At 40.7% G+C, this 18392-nt stretch overlaps 1 protein-coding gene across 2 annotated transcripts in view; it reads left to right on the top strand.

Annotated features, from left to right (window-relative positions):
* dok6 (docking protein 6) overlaps nt 1-18392 on the top strand; it is a 56195-nt gene that overhangs the window by 31454 nt on the left and 6349 nt on the right. For both annotated transcript variants that reach the window (XM_076888117.1, XM_014414161.4), the window contains exons 4-8: nt 5489-5603; nt 9764-9883; nt 11464-11653; nt 12040-12178; nt 13233-13338. In XM_076888117.1, coding sequence (XP_076744232.1) covers nt 5489-5603; nt 9764-9883; nt 11464-11653; nt 12040-12178; nt 13233-13338 — 670 coding nt within the window. The remainder of the gene's footprint in view (nt 1-5488; nt 5604-9763; nt 9884-11463; nt 11654-12039; nt 12179-13232; nt 13339-18392) is intronic.

The raw sequence follows: 18392 nt of genomic DNA, 5'->3' as shown, positions 1-18392 counted from the left end.
AAGGAGTTCAAAATATTTAAAATAATATGTTAAAATTGATCAGGGAATTTTAACATTTCTGATTAAAAGAGGAAATAAATAATCCATCTTCTTAGCTGTGGGGATTAGGATTACTTTTTCATATGAAAATCTGTGGCCTTATCTGTGGCTCAAAAAGGATTTTCTTTAAATCTGAAGATGTTTAAAACATCATTAAATAAATTTTGTAGAGACGCACCGATTGCAGTTTTCTCAACAGAATTAGGTTTCTGATTTTCCTCCAAGTTTGACCTGCTGATAACATTTTTTGCTGATTCCACCTTTACCTGACAGATTTTACTGAACAAAACCAGGTGCAACAGATTCATGTAGCACATTTTAGATACATTGTTTTCCAATATGTTTATCTCCATAATCTTTCTCATTACTGCTTTGATCCTTTCCTCTTTGAGGCTGCCGGCTTGTGGTTTGGGAAACACAACGGTTCACTTTAGCTAATTTTGGGCCTCCACTCGCTTCCACGCTAACAAAGTGGCATGTGGCCATGAGTGTGTTCTTTTCTGTTCTATTGTATGACACATTATGAACAAAACAAGTACTCAATAGTCACTCTGAACAACGTAACATATTACATTGTATTTATTTACACAGTGCTGACTTTTTGTGTGCTGGACCAGTACCACGCTGTGGTATTCCCAGTGTTGGAGAGAAAATTCTCATTGTGGGTGGTGAGGTTTAAGGATGCCAATGTCACTCAGTTCATTGGTCGATCATGATAATGCAGCATGTAGTGACCGCATTACCGTGAAATTAGGAATCAATATTCATAATCTCCAGAGTATGATTCGTGATGATTTAGTAACACCCTGACCTTTCGTCTAATGTAATCATTAGACATCACTTTGTATTTGACTCTACTGAAGTCGATGAAACTGTAGCCTCTATAGAAAACCATATATGCAACACCCAGTGGGTATTTAAGGTCATTAGAGGACCTTGAAACTAAAAGTTTGTCCGATCTTTGTCCTCTTGAATCCCAAAAGAAGATTAAACCTGCTGTGTGACTCCTCATGTAGCAGCCTAAGGTACTGTCTAAATGCTGATGACATTGGCATGCAGAGCACAATTACAAGACGGCAGCCGAGTTTCATTTTGCAGGTTGGCCAATTGGTGGAATTAATTTGCTTCAGCTGATAAAATCTGATGGAAGTGGTCCCCCAGTAAAAATGAGATGTCAGGAACTGTCCTCTTAAAATCCTCCTGTCCTCTTCAAACTACAGAAACAAATGTTCTGGTAAAAGTCTCATGTGAACTGATTTTCAAGATATATGTATATTTTTTTCAATTTCCAGCACGACTTCTAAGAAAAGTATCTGCTGCTTATCTTTTAAGAGTATATTACTCACAAGGTGCTTTTTACACTGAATAAAAAGATTATGGAATATGGTTGTGCACAACTGTGCCTTGTTTTCATCTTGATGTATTAAGTTCTGTCCATTGGCCTCAGATGATGAAGTTAAGGATCTATTAAGACACAGTTTGTAACTTTATCTTGTCCTTTGGGGCCTTTTTCCTCCCTTCAGAAAGTAATAATCCAGAGTATAATATCTCACTCCCTGCTTCTTAAGCCCTTTTGAAATACTCCAATTATGGCTCATTATCATGGTGAGTGGAGACGATGTTAAAGGAGTAGCACTGTGAACTATGTTTTATCATAATGAGGGGAGATAACTGCAGATAATAGGGGACTGTGACATCAGTTTCTCATAAGGCAATATGTTTGAGAGAAGATTTATTACTCTTTACTACTTGTGATTGTGAGTCAGCTGTGAGATTTTTCATTTTTGGTAGAATTTAACATTTTTTTCCACATTCCTGTCTGAGAAAGCTTGTATACAAGCTAGGTAGGTGTTTTTGATCCATTTCCTTAGCTCGCTTTGCTGCTACAGTATCAGCCATGTATTGTGAATGAAACATCTCTATGCCTACTGCATCATGCTGTCACATGGGGCATCCTGTGTGGCTGTAACTCCCCTCCCAGAGGGATCTCATACACCCAGTGCTGGAGTGAGCGATGAGTGCACACATGCACCAGTGTGCCTGGTAATGCATCGCCACAAAGATCAAGAAAGGTCCCGTCTGAGGGCTTCATTCAACGCTGCAGTGCTTTGGGGGGAAATAGGCTGCACTGGTGGCTGATTTACACAATCAACACAAAGGAGATTGGCTTTTTTTCCCTTTCTTTCTCCATTCCCTCTTCTCTCTCCCACTCGTCTCCCTCTCCCTGTGCAGTTTTTGCTGTCTGAGGAGCACTGGTCCACGCAGTAAAAAGTCCCTGAATATTTTTAGCTCTCTGAAAAGTTGTTCTCCTTTGTGCTACATTTCCTGAGCTCTCCTGAGGTCCTGACAGGAGCAGTTAACATGAAATGATGGAGCTGTAGCTAAATGCCTAATTTGTACACATGGATGTGGAACTAACCAGCAAAGCAGGGAGAGCTGAGCAGACTGAGCCTCACTAGTGCAGCTGGTTGTTCCTCCAATTTGGTCAAAATAGCAAAAATTATTGTACAAACTATGTTGCACTTTTATACAAAAGCCGTATGACTAAATTCATATTTTATGTCTGTTAAATCAGAACCAGATCTCATCTGAACAAAATCCTGTAGCATGTGTGGGTAGGGCGTAAAGTTTAAGCTCGCTATGAAACTCCATAATCAAGATTTGCTTAATCATCCGTTATCAGGGCGGATGTCAAATTGTTGAATCTCAGCTCCTGTGCATAGCAAATGGGGAAGGGAGCAAATACCACAAGATGATCTTTTTGTAGTCAAATGTCTTGGGCCACACATCCTTTCTTTATATTTTACTTCCAAGGAGCCAGCCGTTCTTGTATTGAGCACTAGTTCTCCAAGGTATCTGAAGGTGGTTTTTTTTTTTTTAGCTTAAACTATGAAAAATGCAACACATAGCATGCTATGAAAGGGATAAAATTGTATGTTTACACCATCAAGTTGTTTTCCAAAGAGCTATTAGCTAAAAACCTAGCATATTTGTCAGCATGGCATGCAGTTTTTTCTTTTAAAATGTAGGGAAAGTGGACAAGAGGACAACAAAAGAAGTGGCAGATCTAAAAATCTATTGACAGAAGATGAACTGAAAATCTTGTCCTTAAGAAACCGCAAAAAAATAGAGTAAAGATCTGACGCAGGACCTGAGAGATGCTCTGGACCTTCAGTTGATCCATATACTATTACCCAAGGTCTCATCAGAAGTGGTCTCAGTAGAAGGGTCCTTGACAATGAGTAAAAAATGAGAAAAGCTGACCTAAACACACAAGGGAACACTATCTGTCATGGATTGGGCTCCCCAGAGGCAGAACCTCAAAGCCCAAGGAGGTATTTCTGAAGACTACCTAAAGAAATCACAATAATGTTTCAGACTGTGTTGATCAAAGGTGGTCATAACAAATATTGACTGTCAAGCTTGTTAGACCTGCATAAACTCTTATTTTTGTCTTATATTTTTATTTTGCTGCAAATGTTTCAATAAATCACAGCATCAGTTGTTCATTTTTCTAGCAAAATATAAAGAAATGAGGGGTGGCTCAAATGACTAACAGTCTTCCCTGTTTTGCACAGTACTGTATATTCAGGTGGATGAGGACTTGAAGATCAAGTACATGTTTAGAATAAGAATTTATTTTTTAGAGCAATGTACAACTGCAACACAGTTTACATTAATAATCTCACTTTGGACACTGCAGAAAGAGAGCCAACAGTAATATATTCAACCAGCCAACATTGGTTACTTTATTGTTTATTATTTTCACAATAGGAAACTGCTGCTTTAGATTATAGCAGAAACACTGTAAAATTACAGTTCCATGCTGGAAAACCAATAAACAGTACTTTACTGTGATTTAACAGGAGAGATCGTTAGCCGCTAGAAGACGAAGCCACTTGATGGAGAACAGCTGTTCTACTCTAACACTGGCACTTGTAAAACTAGCTTTTAACCCCATGTCGACCGCTGTTAGATGGAATTCTGTTAAATTTAGTTCACAGTTCAACTTCAAAATACCTGCAAACCTAATTGCATTCTCTTTAACCTCAGCCGCTCTTTACGTTTCATGCTAATTAGCAAACATGAGCATGCTAGTAGGCTAATCTACTTAGAGAAGATGGTACCTTTTATTTAGCATACAAGTTAGATTACACTGAGCCACTAGTATGACTTGGGTTCCAGTTTTCCAAACATGAGATTTCTCTTCCACCTCATGTCTGCTATGCATGAAAGCTAAACATGAATAAAGATGAAGAGGAAAGAATGGGAGAGGAAATAGGTCTCATCAGAAATGATTCACTATGCTTGGACTAAAGCACCTCAGGCTGGGAATGCACCCAAATCTCTCATTTCACACACGCATCACACAGATAAAGACTAAAACATGCGCAGTTACACACTAAACACAAACAGGGAAAGAAAGAGATGAGAGGCTGGTGACATTCACTGCTTAGAAATTCCCAGCGTTGACGCTTACTTTGTGTCAGTTATGAATTGCCTGCCCGAGGACAAATTCATACCGTATCTCATATGAAATATTTAGATACCATCTTTGAGAGGGGATAAGAAAAATAAACAAACGGGACAAAAAACAAAGCACTTCTTATCTTTCAGTATTGTAGCCTCTGATTTACTTCTTCATCTGTTGTATTTCCAGTTGAAGTTCAATATTTCGGGGCAAATGCATTAAATCTAATATTATCAAACAGAAATCTCAAGTCCACATATCCTGTGTGTGTCTAAGGTCTGGTCCCTTAACTTTTAACAGTCAAGCTGTACTATACAGGGAGCCCAGCTAATTCATTCCCAACAGTCTGGCAAACTGCCCACAGTTAGCACACAATGGACTACACTAATGTAATGGGTCTTATCTACTAGGCAGAGTGAACACAGAGAAGACTGTTGAACAAAATGGCCTGTAAATGCGGTTTATATTTAATTAAATGTAATCTTCTCTTTTTTTCATTTGCTCAATCAATCTCCTGGTAAAGTGATTTAGATGCTTATGATCGCGCTCCTGTCTATTGACTGGAAGGGCAGCTTTGAGGAGATGAACAATAGATGTGCTGTGTATACCGAAAGAGCACCGGGTCATGTTTATTCATAGGGGAGCCTTTAAAATAAATAACATACTTACATTTTACACATCACGCTGCAGCAGGCTTTATGATGCAGGAAGCTGACACTGCGTGTGATTTCTTTCTGTTTTAAGATACTTTTTGTAATCAGCCGAATAACTACTTCTGTTTATGTATCCCTTAAGATCACCCCCATCGCCCTTTTTTGTTTTGTTTTGTTTTAATTCACCCCTTTAATGCTAAGCCTCTAACTGCTATTGCAATTTCAGCAAAGCTGTGCAAGGCTGCAATTAAACCATGCTGCTGCAGCTGCTGCTGGTAGCTGTGTTCATTCAAGGCAATATCCTCCTGCCACACTCTCTTTTTAGATCACTGAGCTCCATAACATCAAGAACATTACCCGGATGCCACGGGAGACAAAAAAGCATGCTGTGGCGATCATCTTCTGTGACGACACGTCCAAGACATTCGCCTGCGAATCAGGTAAAAATCAAAATTACTATTTTTTTTTTCTCTAGCCACTTCGGAGCAAGGACAGCACCAATTTCAAGTGTCATTTCTTATAAATACGCCGGTAGGTGTAAGGTGAGGACTGGCGGCGTGTTTCTTTTGAAAAGTTTGACGAGAAGTGGAAGGAGAGTGAGAAGTGAGAGGTTGAAGGAGAAAGACAAATAGAATGAGTGAGATGAGGGAGGCAGCGGAGAACTGGAGTTTAGCCAAGTGATGCTCATTTGCCGCTATATTAAGAAGTGGGAGGATCTGTTCTGAAATATTGATTTTCATAGTGCAGGTATGAAAACTGATATCGGGCATAATTTGCGGCGTGTTTCAACTCAATTATAGACTGTAACAATACAGATTGTTTCTAATACGTGGATAGACAGCAAAGAAGCCTCTGGATCTGCACACGGATGTGTTTTTTGTGCAAAGCTGAAAGCAGAGGGTTAGGTAAGGTGGATGCACCTTACTTAACATCTTAACTCTACTCTTGCAGGTGTGCATTTGGAAATATTCGCATATGACATGGAGAGTTGTGAACTCATATCTTAACTCTCTCCTCTGCTAGATCAGTCCTCTCACACCACCGTATGAGTGTCTTTTTCCCCTTTTTTGACCATCAACCTTCCACATCTGATATCCTTCATTTCTCTTGCATCACATGATATCCACAAGTGTTAAATTTGTGGAAATTAGCAAAAATGTGGCATCCTGTAAATAAGAGGTTCAGGTTGTATCAGATTTAAATTTGGCATGCTGCCTATTTTCTACAGTGCAACAACAGTGAGTGTATGGATTTAAAAACTGGCATTTTTAAAGTGCAGTCATTTCTTAACCCTTGGGGATCCCTAAAAAAGACATCCACCTTGGTCCCTAATGGACATAAATGTCCATTCCCCAAAAAGTGCAATAAAAATATTATATATTAATATTTTTTTCCACTTTAAATTGGTCAGTCTTTTAAAACTACTTCTCCCTGAAATATTCATATAAAGTTTTAATTATATTTTCGTTGTTTTAACCCTTTAAATCCCAGTTTTACTTCATGAGCGCCCTGTTTTTTTAGCCCCCAAAAACAAAAAAACTCAATATTTAAAAAAAATAACATTTGAAGTAATATTTGATTGTTATTATAATTAGGCCTTTAGATGGGTCAAAGATTGGCACCAAAATTCATTTTGACCTGCCATTATTTTTTTTGCAGGAGCACATTAAAAAATGCATGCCTAAGGACAATTCCCCAAAAAGTGCAATAAAAATATTAAATATTAATTTTTTTTTTCACTTTAAATTGGTCAGTCTTTTAAAACTACTTCTCCCTGAAATATTCATATAAAGTTTTAATTATATTTTCGTTGTTTTAACCCTTTAAGGCATTCATACAAATGTGCCAATAATTGGATGTTCACTGTTTTTTAAAAGCAAAGAGAAAAAGCAGATAATTAGGTCTCATGAAGCTCTCTTGATATTTTAGTTTTTTAAAAATAACCATTTTATGCCTCCATCTAAGCAGTACCGTGTTGTTTGGTGTGCTGTTGAGGAAACACGGGATGGAACAAAGGAAAAATCATTTAAAATTCCTGACAGCTTTGGGTGCATCTGACAAATATGCACATAAGGAGAGATGAGCATGACCTGAAGAGATGAGAATCCTGTCAAGTGTGCCAACTCTTTAAATTCCACAGCCGAATGGGGCCTGACAGCACGTATACAAGTGGATATACATTTTGCATTTGTCTGGATAACGGCACCTTCTCCCGAAACAGGAAATACAAAGAAAGCTCGACTGTCTTTTGATTTGATTCTCACATATACTGTCACTCCAGCTTCATCTTGCCAGCACATCCATCCTTTTCCACAGCACACCTCCACACTGAGACATCCTCCCGCAACATCTCTTCATGCATGGCACATGGAGTTGCGAGGTTGCTTCTGTGCTGATGAACTGTTTGCTTAGCTGATTTTCCACTCACTGGCCTTAAAAAGTGTGGGAGTTTAGAGGCCAAGAAGGCCATGGCAACTGAATGAGAAAAGCTGAATCTGGGGAGGCATGAGGAAAGAGCTCAAATTCAGAGCTGCTGGTGCTGCCTGTAAATGTGTGGCTCCAAAGTTTCTCTTTTTTGTATGTGTGAATGAAGCGCTCCAGGCAGCAGCAGACCTTTCCTTCACCCTGCAGAGTAATGTAGATCTGTCCCATTGACAATGCTTGTCAGAGCTGAGCTGACAAACAGGTTGTCTTGCAATGGCGGCAAATACGCCAGGAAGACACGCCAATGTTCTCTCGCATTTTACACGAGTGCATGAGGATTTTTTCGTAAGCAAACACAGAAACATGGTAGAATTCCCACACTTGCACATGTGTCTCTGTACACATGAGTGGCCATAGTTACAAATCCCAGTGCTCTCCAGGGCCAGGGAGCTTCAGAAAGATAAACAACTCTGGCGTTTGCCTCATTTCGCACTTCAGTGACTTTCACCAAACGTTCATGTAAGACAATTGGAAATCTTCTGCACTGTAAACACAATTTTTCTGACTTAACAGGAAGGAAAATTGGTATTCACACGTAACACACTGCCACACAGACTTCCAGATTTGATTCATGAAATCATTTGTTTCCACTTAGCCTTAAATTAAAAAATCTGTCTCACAATAAATGTTCTGCTTCGTTTCTGACTTTCATCCGTAGCAGGCGCAACTTCTTCCACGCAGCTCATTTCCTTAATCCAAGATTGTTGTTTTGGAAGGAAACAATAATTGTCCTAATTCCCTAAATTTCTCAAAATTAGCCAACAATGCTCATTCACTGTGGCTCTATGTTACTAAACATAAATTTGGAAGTTAAAGCCCCAACACAAGACTCGTAACCCCGTGTGCCCCCAAAGGTGTCCTGCTAAGGCACCTTTGGAGACTATTAATACCACCTATACATTAAATATGAATACAGCTGGTTAGCTCACCTCATTACAGCATTTCAGGGAGTTATTGGATCAGATGATTCTGTGTAAAACCTCAGCGGCACTTAAAGCGGTACCTTAATTTGCTTTCTGTAGGAATGAAATAAAAAAGAAATGGTAAAAAAAGAGCCCTCAAATCTTAACTTCAGCATTTTGGATACATTCTTAATTTCTCATTGAGAGAGGGAGTAACAAGGGTTTGGAAAAAATAATAATGTCACGTTACTAAGGTGCTCATGTGCACACTTGTAAAGAGAGACGAGATCCTGGAGTTGCATTTCAATCAAATCCAAACATTTTGCACTTTAAAGGACTGTTTATGTAGGAATATAGAAGATGAATGTTGCATGTATAAAACAATGAAATGGAACAAAAAGCAGCAATTATTCCTTTAGTGGAAATTAAAATACCACGAGGGAAAAAGTCATTTACTCTGTGGCTCTGGACCTGCTGCGTCTCTGATTCACTCCTCCAGCCAATTGTTGTTCCTTGTGAGTCATGCATCCACTTAACCTGCTAAACACAACCCAATCAGAGGCACTGCAGGGCGGTCCATTAGCCTTTTCAAAGTAAAAGCCATCTGATGTGTTACACATTCATGCTAATTTTGACAACCTTATTTTGGAAAATGCAAAATGATTGTAAACTGCCTTTCTACACTAAATATGACTCTATAGCCAGGTTATATGTTTGATTGCTTATTGTGGTGGAAACATCCACCCTAACTATGTCTGAAGGGAAAGAGAGTATAAAACTTAAAAAAAAAAAGTTGAATTAATGTATTTCCTTTCCAGCTAACAAGCAAAATTCCTTCTCCAATTTGGGAAATAGCTTATTGATTACCTGAGTAGATTATCGCTAGTTTCAGATTTACTCTGGCCATATTGTTTTAGCTGTGCTACTTATATTTTATAGCCTTAGAGCTGAGTATTGGCAGATAATGGAGGAGAAACCCCGTCTTCATCTGGACAGAATCCACTGCCTTTTTTAATCTGCACCAAATCAATCAGACTGATCCCCCCCCCCCCCCCCTTTCACTGTTTGCTGTACTGTTGCCTTGTGCATGTAACGCATTACTCCTGAAATTCCATGGATGGTTTATTTCGTATGTGTAACATGTACAGTATGTGTTGTCGTGTATGTGTGTGGTTAATGGTGGACATTCCTTTATGCTGTGCTACTGTGTGCAGAGCTGGATGCAGAGGAATGGTGTAAGCTGCTGTGCATGGAGTGCCTGGGCAGCCGTCTCAATGACATCAGCCTGGGAGAGCCAGACCTGTTAGCAGCGGGGGTGCAGCGGGAGCAGAACGGTGAGTGCCCAATTAGTCCCTGCTAACACGGGGCTAACACAGACAGCCATTCAGGGTCAATCTCGCTCACTCAGCCTGCCACCGAGCAGTTAGCTGATGCAGTCCAGGCCTTTATGTGTTAAAGCAACTAAGACCTCAGAGGGTTAGGTGAATGGAGAACAGCCGCTGTCCAATTAGGCCGGACTAATAATGGCCTTTTTCTTTTTTTTGCCAATACCTGATTCGATGTCCCATGTTACAGCCCATACTTACATTAGCACACACAAGGGTTCAACTTAAGACTTCAGAAGAATGTGTGTGTGTGTGTGTGTGTGTGTGTGTGTGTGTGTGTGTGTGTGTGTGTGTGTGTGTGTGTGTGAGCGTGAGCACAGGTCAGTCACAGGCTGCGGCCGGGGCTCTGTTCCAGGCCTAATGAGAAGTGCTGTGCATCACTGGCTTCCCTCATAATGAAGCTTGTCACAGAGATGGATGAGATTATGGCTCCTAAAGCCATGTGAAAAAAATCTGCCTCCCCACATATTCCACTTACAGGAAATGAAAATGGAAAAGAGAGGAGACAACAGGGCTCTGCTATCACAGTGGAACTCATTCCCTGTGTAATTTGTAAAGTCGTGGAGGAAATCGAAAAGGCAACAGGCAAAAACGAGCAGTTTAAAGTCGAAAAAAGGGGGCGAGGAATTGAAAAGAACCTGCCGTCATTTCGACCCATTACATCCCGTTGCGGCTGCAGAGTGAAATTGTACTCCTCAACATGAACTTGGCTTCATTCGTTTACGGTATCAATACGAAACGTTTTGACTGTGCCGGGAGTGGGGAGCCAGTTGAACTGTAACACTCGCTCTCTCTTCAGCTGTGGCAGAAATCCTGCTGTTTGTTGCTCCTACAAAGCTTTCAGCAAAGTGTTATGGAGATTAACTGAACTCGTACCTCTCCGCTGCCTCTTTGAGTGAATGAAACAAAAGGCTTTAGCCTGCAATTTCAATTAGTAGCCCTCCCCAAACAGCAGGGGCTGATAATTAGATCAGAGTTCATTTTCACTGTCCCTAAAAATACGCCACACCATGACACTGCCATTCTCTATCCACTGCAGACTCATGGCTTATTTTGAATCATTAAGTGTAATTAGTGAGAACTAATTTAGATCATGGAGGACTCCCCCCCCCACACTGTCTCTCTGACTCTCTCTGTCTGCCTGCCTCAGAGAAATGCTTTAATATGAATGGGCAGATCTGGCTCACTGATTCCGGTGCAGCTCACTGGATGGCCGGTTAGACCCACTGCAGTTGAAGTCAGTAAAGTACTGCTTAAAATGCCTTCTGCATCGTAGTTTTTCTCTACTTCTGCGATAGAAGCCATGTTCAGTAACCTTGCAATATTTCAATAATAATAATTCATAACCTTTTTAAAATTTAAACAAAACCGCAGCCCCCGACTAGTCACCTCATGTGGCTTATATTTTATCCACCCTCTAAAGCACCATTTGCTGTTGCGAATGACACAACCCACATCTACGCTCAGTTAAACCGCACTCTTCGCTGTGGGATCCCACCTTCAAGTAAGTCTGCTGTGAATTGTTTCAGAACGCTTCAACGTGTACCTAATGCCCACCCCCAACCTGGACATCTACGGGGAGTGCACCATGCAGATCACTCATGAAAACATCTATCTGTGGGACATTCACAACGCTCGCCTCAAACTCGTCATGTGGCCCCTCAGCTCCTTGCGCAGATACGGCAGAGACTCCACCTGGTTCACTTTCGAGTCCGGAAGGTGCGTGTGTGCGTACGTGCATGCAAATATTTCATGCCTGCTGTTGTCTTACGTGTGATTGAAATGTTAGCAGTGGGAGTGAAAAACTTAGTTTTGGAAAGGTTATAAAAACTTCAACAAAGCAACTTCGGATATCCGAAACATCCCAGGATATCAGCATTTGCCACAGAGCCCTTCAGGCGACGATGTGACAGGTGCCTCTGTGAGCGTGTGTCTGTGTTTGTGTACTGTATCTACTCACGCATGTGTTTATGTGTTTGACTCCAGCGGGCTATTATAGTGTCTCTCTCTCTGTAACTGAACAGTCAGCCATGCATATTTGTAGATCAGCAATCTGAGAGTGAGCGCGATCAAAGTGGGTCTCTGTGTGTGTGTTCCTGGCGCAGGATGTGTGACACAGGAGAGGGTTTGTTCACGTTCCAGACGCGGGAGGGGGAGATGATCTACCAGCGGGTCCACTCGGCCACGCTGGCCATTGCCCAGCAGCATGAGAGGATGATGGAGGAGATGGAGAAGAGCTCCCAGGTACATTTGTGCTTTTTTTTTTTCTCTCTCTCTTCCGTTGTTTATCTTATATCCACCAGCCACACTTGATAAGCCCGACAACTGCCTTCTTGTACCGCCAGCATAACAAGCGGCTAATAATCAATGCTGGTATCAACATGAAGTTGTTGTCGAAATAATTACGTATCACTAACATAGTGAGCTTCGCTTTCTGTAGTTAAAGCATCCTGCTGAAATTGATGCCAGAAGAAACACAAAGACTCCATCTGTGCACACACTTAGACACATATTACTGTAATTTAATAAAACACCTTTCTTCCTCTGGTATTTCTGCAGCTCTTTCCCTGCCTGTTTGAGGCTGATCTGAGGAGCATTTCATTGAGGCTTTTTGCAGAAAGCAGGCAATAGGTCATGATTTTCACACACACAACACACATTTCTCTCTAGGTACTGTATTGCCGCTTTGGACCAGGAGCCCTCTGACACCCCGCCGTCTTGGCCTCGGTTTCCTCCTTCCACCACAACATCATCCCGTGTGTTTCTTCCTTCCTCCCATCCTCCCTGCTATCGTCTGTATTCTTTATTTATGTAGGCCTGCCTAGTGTTTGATGAGCCTTGACCATATGGTCATGCTCCTGGACCCCACCATTTGGGAACTTTTCCAAATGCAGCTACCCTTAGCTCTATAAAATGTACGCTCAGCAACAGAAAACTGACCGCTCATGTAGCAGAATGGGGGAAATGGCATGTTTACTGCTGGGTAAATCCATATTTTTTTCAACACTTAATGTATTTCAAGCTGCTTTTTCTAGACGGGAGTCTTTGGTTTCATGTTGAACGCAAAAATATAAAACGCATCATTCCCTGGCAAAACAACACGGGGACCCCGAACGAGTGTTCATCTCACCCATCACGCAGCCATTCATAGCAGAAACATGCCATTCAGTCTCTAATATGCTGTATTACCCATGCTGTTTGTTTACTGACTATGCAGAGCAATATCACCTGTTGTGAGCGACTGACTGAGAGTGACAGAAAAGTGAGAGACACTGTATGCGTTCTCTGTCTGTTCCAGAGCCACTCCAGAGAGACGCTAACTAAGTCCATCTCCCTGCCACGCAGCGCCTACTGGCAGCACATCACGCGTCAGACCAGCGTGGGGGATCTGTACAGCTACCAAGGTACAAACAAGAAGTCACTAATTGTCATATGCACGGGTTGGGGTTTTGGCTCACCGGCAAGACTGAAAAACTGCTAATGAGGATTACACGACAGTTATGGCTTTAGCTTTTACCTCTGTGTATTTCAGCACTATATACTTTTACAAATATGTACTTTTTAAAGAAATTACTGTTTGTGTCTCGTGCATTGGCTGGTAGTTGCATTTATCTCATGTCTGGCATGCAAACTCAGCCTTATCTGATGCACATCTGATAAGCTTGAGTTCAAGAAAATGAAAGCAGATGAGTTCCACTCTGTGTAAGCACCAATGTTTATAGTCACAAACTCAACACAAGCGGGTGAGCTCTCTCCGCTTTGCTATTAAGATCTTTGGTAAAATGTTAGGCTCCTGTTGAGTTTAATCATACAGAAAAATTAGCCAACAATAATGGAAAATATCCAGATTTAGGTTCAAATTTGTCTTAAGGTAGTCAGATCATAATCTAAGCTATGAATAAATGTATTTATTTTTTTATATCTAGAGGAAATTCACAACCATATTCATCTCAAAGCGTGTCCTTTTGTCTTAAACAACAACTTACAAGTCGAGCTAGGAGTTTCTGTCTCCTGAGTCTGAGCTGGGAGCTGAGACTCTTCCTGTTTTCTTAATGACACAAATTATTTTTTATCGCATAATCACGAATTGCCTGCGCGCTATTGTTCTTGTCCGTATCTAATACATAAATGAGACTAGGTTGTAAAGAGAATGTGCACCCTTAGGATAATGGCATCAGCTAAAGCTAATTGGATTCAGGAGTGAAATCAATGAAACATGATATATGGTGTGAATCAGGGATATTAGAGACTTTTGATCTTAAATAGCAAATTTTTTTATGAAGCTGGGGAATGTTACAAAGTTATCTTCTTTCTTCCACTCAAACAAAGTCAGTACAAATGGATATAATTTAGCTCTTTAGCTTCTCTCTAGAAGTGGATGCCTAAATAGATAACTTCAAAAGCTCAGAGACTTAAAAAAAGAAGCCCAAAAAAGGCTTTAGGTTAACATCTCTGTTCCACTTTGTGAATCTGCCGTATGCAAATCAAGCGGAAAGACTGCACGGTGTCCTTGGCAGAACGCAACAGAGCAAGTTGCTTAAAAAAGAACATCACTGCACACCTTAAGTTGCCACAAAGCTCCTTCATGCTGTACTGCACCTGAAAAATCTTTTGTGTGCTAATTAAACTAAGGTTAAATTGTTTGGGAAGAACACGTTGCACTATGTATAGCATGAAAAGGCCCTGCATGCCAACATGAAAACATCAAAAGGTGAACTGAAGCGAAAGGGGGGCATCGCGATTTGGATCTTCTTTGTCGCCTCGGGGATTGGACGGCTCGCCGTCATTGTGCGGAAAATGAATTCTCGAGTTTGTGAAGGTATCCTCCAGGATAATGTCATGTTGGCTGACCAGCTGAGGCTCGGGAGAAGAAGAAGCTGGGCGATGCAGTACAAACATTAAAGCAAATCTACTACAGGCTAAAATGTAACCCAGTGCACATACGCCCAGGAGAGCGGCTCACACCTGAATATTGAGAACACTCGATTGATTCTACATATGGATCTGATTATTCACCCATTCTCAGTTGATTCCTGTTCAATATTCTGTGCTTGGAAAAGAAAAAAAAAAAATAGGCCTACGCAGGTTTTCAGTGTCAACCCAACTGTTGTGTTATCTCAGTCTAGAAACACAGCAGGAAAAAAAAGGCTTTGTGACTCACTCCATTGCCACGAGTTTGACGTGACTGTTTTGGGATGCGCAGCTGTCGGAAAAACACGGCGGCATTGATTAAAAAGGAATCGGCGAGCTTGGAGGTTTCCGGTGGATTTGACTATTTGGAACCTGTTCTTGATTTCCATCCCCGTTCACACCCTCCTAAGAATTTGACTGATGTTCTGAGCTCTCTGAGGATGTCTTTTTCTTTGATAACTAAAAGCAGAGACGCACAAGCATATCTAAATTACAGTATAAAAGACAAGAATGATTTGTGAAAGAAAGCACATTCGTGTTTGCGCACGTGTGCGAGTAAGCGAGAGCGTCTCGAACCGAGTGCATTAATAATGCAGCAGGTGGTCCGTATGCGTCCAAGCTCAGCCCTGTTTGTCCTCTGTGTGAACTTAATGTACACGTATACTTCAGAAGGAGTAAGAGAGTGTGTGTATGTGTGTGTGTTTAATGTCTAGATGTAGACCAGAGGCAGAAAGGTGATTAGTGAGCTGATGCGATTATGCTCTGTCCGTGGTATTAGTTGATTAGTAGACTTATCTGAGGATTATGGGCCTTTTGGCTTTCACTGATAGAGCTAAACAGAAAGCCAGGCTAAGATGGAAGTCGCTCTGACGTCATAATTTTCTTTTGAAAAGCTAAGGCTGGGGTGTTTTTTTTTCTCTTTTTTTCATTATCATTTAATTGTGGCCGATAAGCTTAAAAGCAAAACGCAAGTCTTCCATTCCAAACATCAACATGTTTTTACTCATATACACTAAACGGAGAAGCTTCCACCTTGGGGTCATTATTTATAAGCTCAGTCACTGTAAAGTCTCCTTTTAAACTCTTCCTCTCCAAACTCTGGTGAGCAGAGGAGCTTCTCTCTCATCCATCACCTTGGCATATCCACTGGTCCTCCCACACTTTCTCTGCATGTCGGTCCACGTTTGGAACAACCCTCCACCTTCTCCTGCTCGTGCACATTCTGCTGTGCTATTATCTCTCCACCCTTTCCATGAATAAATTGAATGCATCAGTGTGTTTGAGGACGTTTGAGGTCTCGTCAGGCGAAGAGGACAACGAGGTTGTTCTGGGGAGTGACGGGAGTTTAAGTCCTGTTGCGACATGGGATGTTTGGGATGTCGGACGGGGCGGGGTGGCGATTCGCTTAACATGGCTGTAAGACATGGATGAGGACGGCCTCGCACATTAATTGCATTGATTCCTTATTGGCAGGCCTGCACCTCCCTGGAGGTCAAAGCATCCTTTCATTGACATGTTCCAAATTTGTTCAACTGGTTTTAACAATTGATTGCTACAGCCAGGTAACAAATTAAAGGAAAAATCAACATACAGTGTATAAGTAATTTGTTAGGTGACCCACTGACTCTCATGAAGGTCTCTGGAAGTCAGCTGGAGGAATGAACATCATTTTTCCTGAATCGCCCGTAAATGTTCAGCTGGATTAAGATCTGATAACTGTGAAGCCATAACATCTTTATGCTCATCACACCTGCTGTCCACTCTCTACATAGCTGGGTATAAATGTGTTCAAGCTTAGCAGCTTCATAATGATTTGATGCACTGACCCTTCTCTCTTGAAAATATTTACTCTCAAGACACATTTTGGAGCGACTGTTGACCCCCAAAATCTGAATGAAGCTGCAAACCATAATTCAGGGATAAATAATTTAAATCTTTACCACATCCAGTGGGATATTTATGATTATTTGGAACTTTAATTTGTCATTTGTTATCTATGAAATCATTTTACCAAAAAAAGAGTTTTTTACTAATAAAACTGGAAAAACTTTGAAGTGCAGGAAAAAATATTTATTAACATGTTGAGCACTTAAAAAAAAAAAAAAAAAACCCAGTCACTGCACTCTTTGTCCCAGTGAATCAAATTAAAACTAGCCTGTACTTTTGTAACATATAGCAGTCGAATAGAAAAAGTGATGATAAAAAGGCTGGTTTCAGTTTAGTTTAAATTCTAGTTACTGATAAAGCGTGCTGGTAATCGTTTTTTTTATGTCCTTGTTAGATCTGTGCCGTAGGCATGCCCTCTTTAAACCCCACGCTTTGACCAAATATAAACCTAGCTAGAAATGTAATCACATGTTGCTATCGACGACAGGTATAAAAGCGGCGATACCAGTGGACTACATCATAGGCTCTATATATAGAGTGTAATTCAGGCATAAGCAGCAGCAGTAAAGGAAACAGGTCTGTCCACTGATAAATCATCTGTTTTCCTCCATGACCTTTTGAACTTGGAATCCATAAGTAGATGGACTCAGTACTACACATGTATGTGTATACATCCAGCGTTACTGAGGTTCAGCAAATTTAAAACAATAATGCACTGAGTGATAGACCCAGAATGCAACGCACGTTTTAGTAACAAAAACAAAATCAGTGTGAAAAATCCACATTTTTTTTCCCCATTGGAAAGAACCATTTTAAGTGATGATGAATTAAAGGAAAATGTTTTTAGAAATTCTGTTCTTCGGTACCATAGTCGTATCAGAGAAATGGAGATGGGCACAAGAACTCCAGATGTGAGACCCCTGGAAGAAACCATGCTGGAAAAATGCCCCACAACAGGATTACAGAGCCACCAAATCCATTCATGGGGGGATCAGAACAAAACTGTCTTTGATTTGTTAACAAAATTCTTACTAAAAGAGGCCACTGCAGCAGACATGGCATCCACTACTTTGAGTAATCTGTTTTCAACCATCTATTCAACAGCTAAACACACAGCTTAGCTTGGTTGCGTCTTTATAAACAAAGGTTTGAATATGAATATGCAAAATACGGAACACGATTTATGATCCATATATATAACATGTAATCAGACTCTGATTGCATGCAAGGAACCAACCCTGTTGTTTCCCTGAATGCAGAAGAGCAAAGCAACAGTTAAATTTTCCATAATAACATCTTGAAACCTTTGGGGGGTTTCTTGCTTTTTTTTTTTTTTAAAGAATTATCTGCGTTCATGAACAATGGACAAGATATCTTGGCCGTGATATCTGCTGGCTACACCGGAAGCTCTGAAATGCTGGCACTCGTTCCAAGGGACTGAGTCATCAGACAATAGCCAATGGGTTCCCAGATTGCAGCTGACTCATTATGTAGTTATCACTGTTAATTAACAATATTTTTAAAAATCAGACTAAGTTGAAATCGGTGCCTAAAAATATCTTAGAAGCTCAAAACAGTCTGTCTTTCAGTACACAGACAGATTTAAACACCCTCAGTAGACATGGCTGCAGGTTGTGAGTTTTTCTTTTTTTAATAATTA

The sequence above is a fragment of the Maylandia zebra genome, linkage group LG9, assembly GCF_041146795.1.
Source record: "Maylandia zebra isolate NMK-2024a linkage group LG9, Mzebra_GT3a, whole genome shotgun sequence".
NCBI lineage: Eukaryota > Metazoa > Chordata > Actinopteri > Cichliformes > Cichlidae > Maylandia > Maylandia zebra.
The sequence above is the reverse complement of the archived record's forward strand: the minus strand, read 5'-3'. Positions and strand labels throughout refer to the sequence as shown.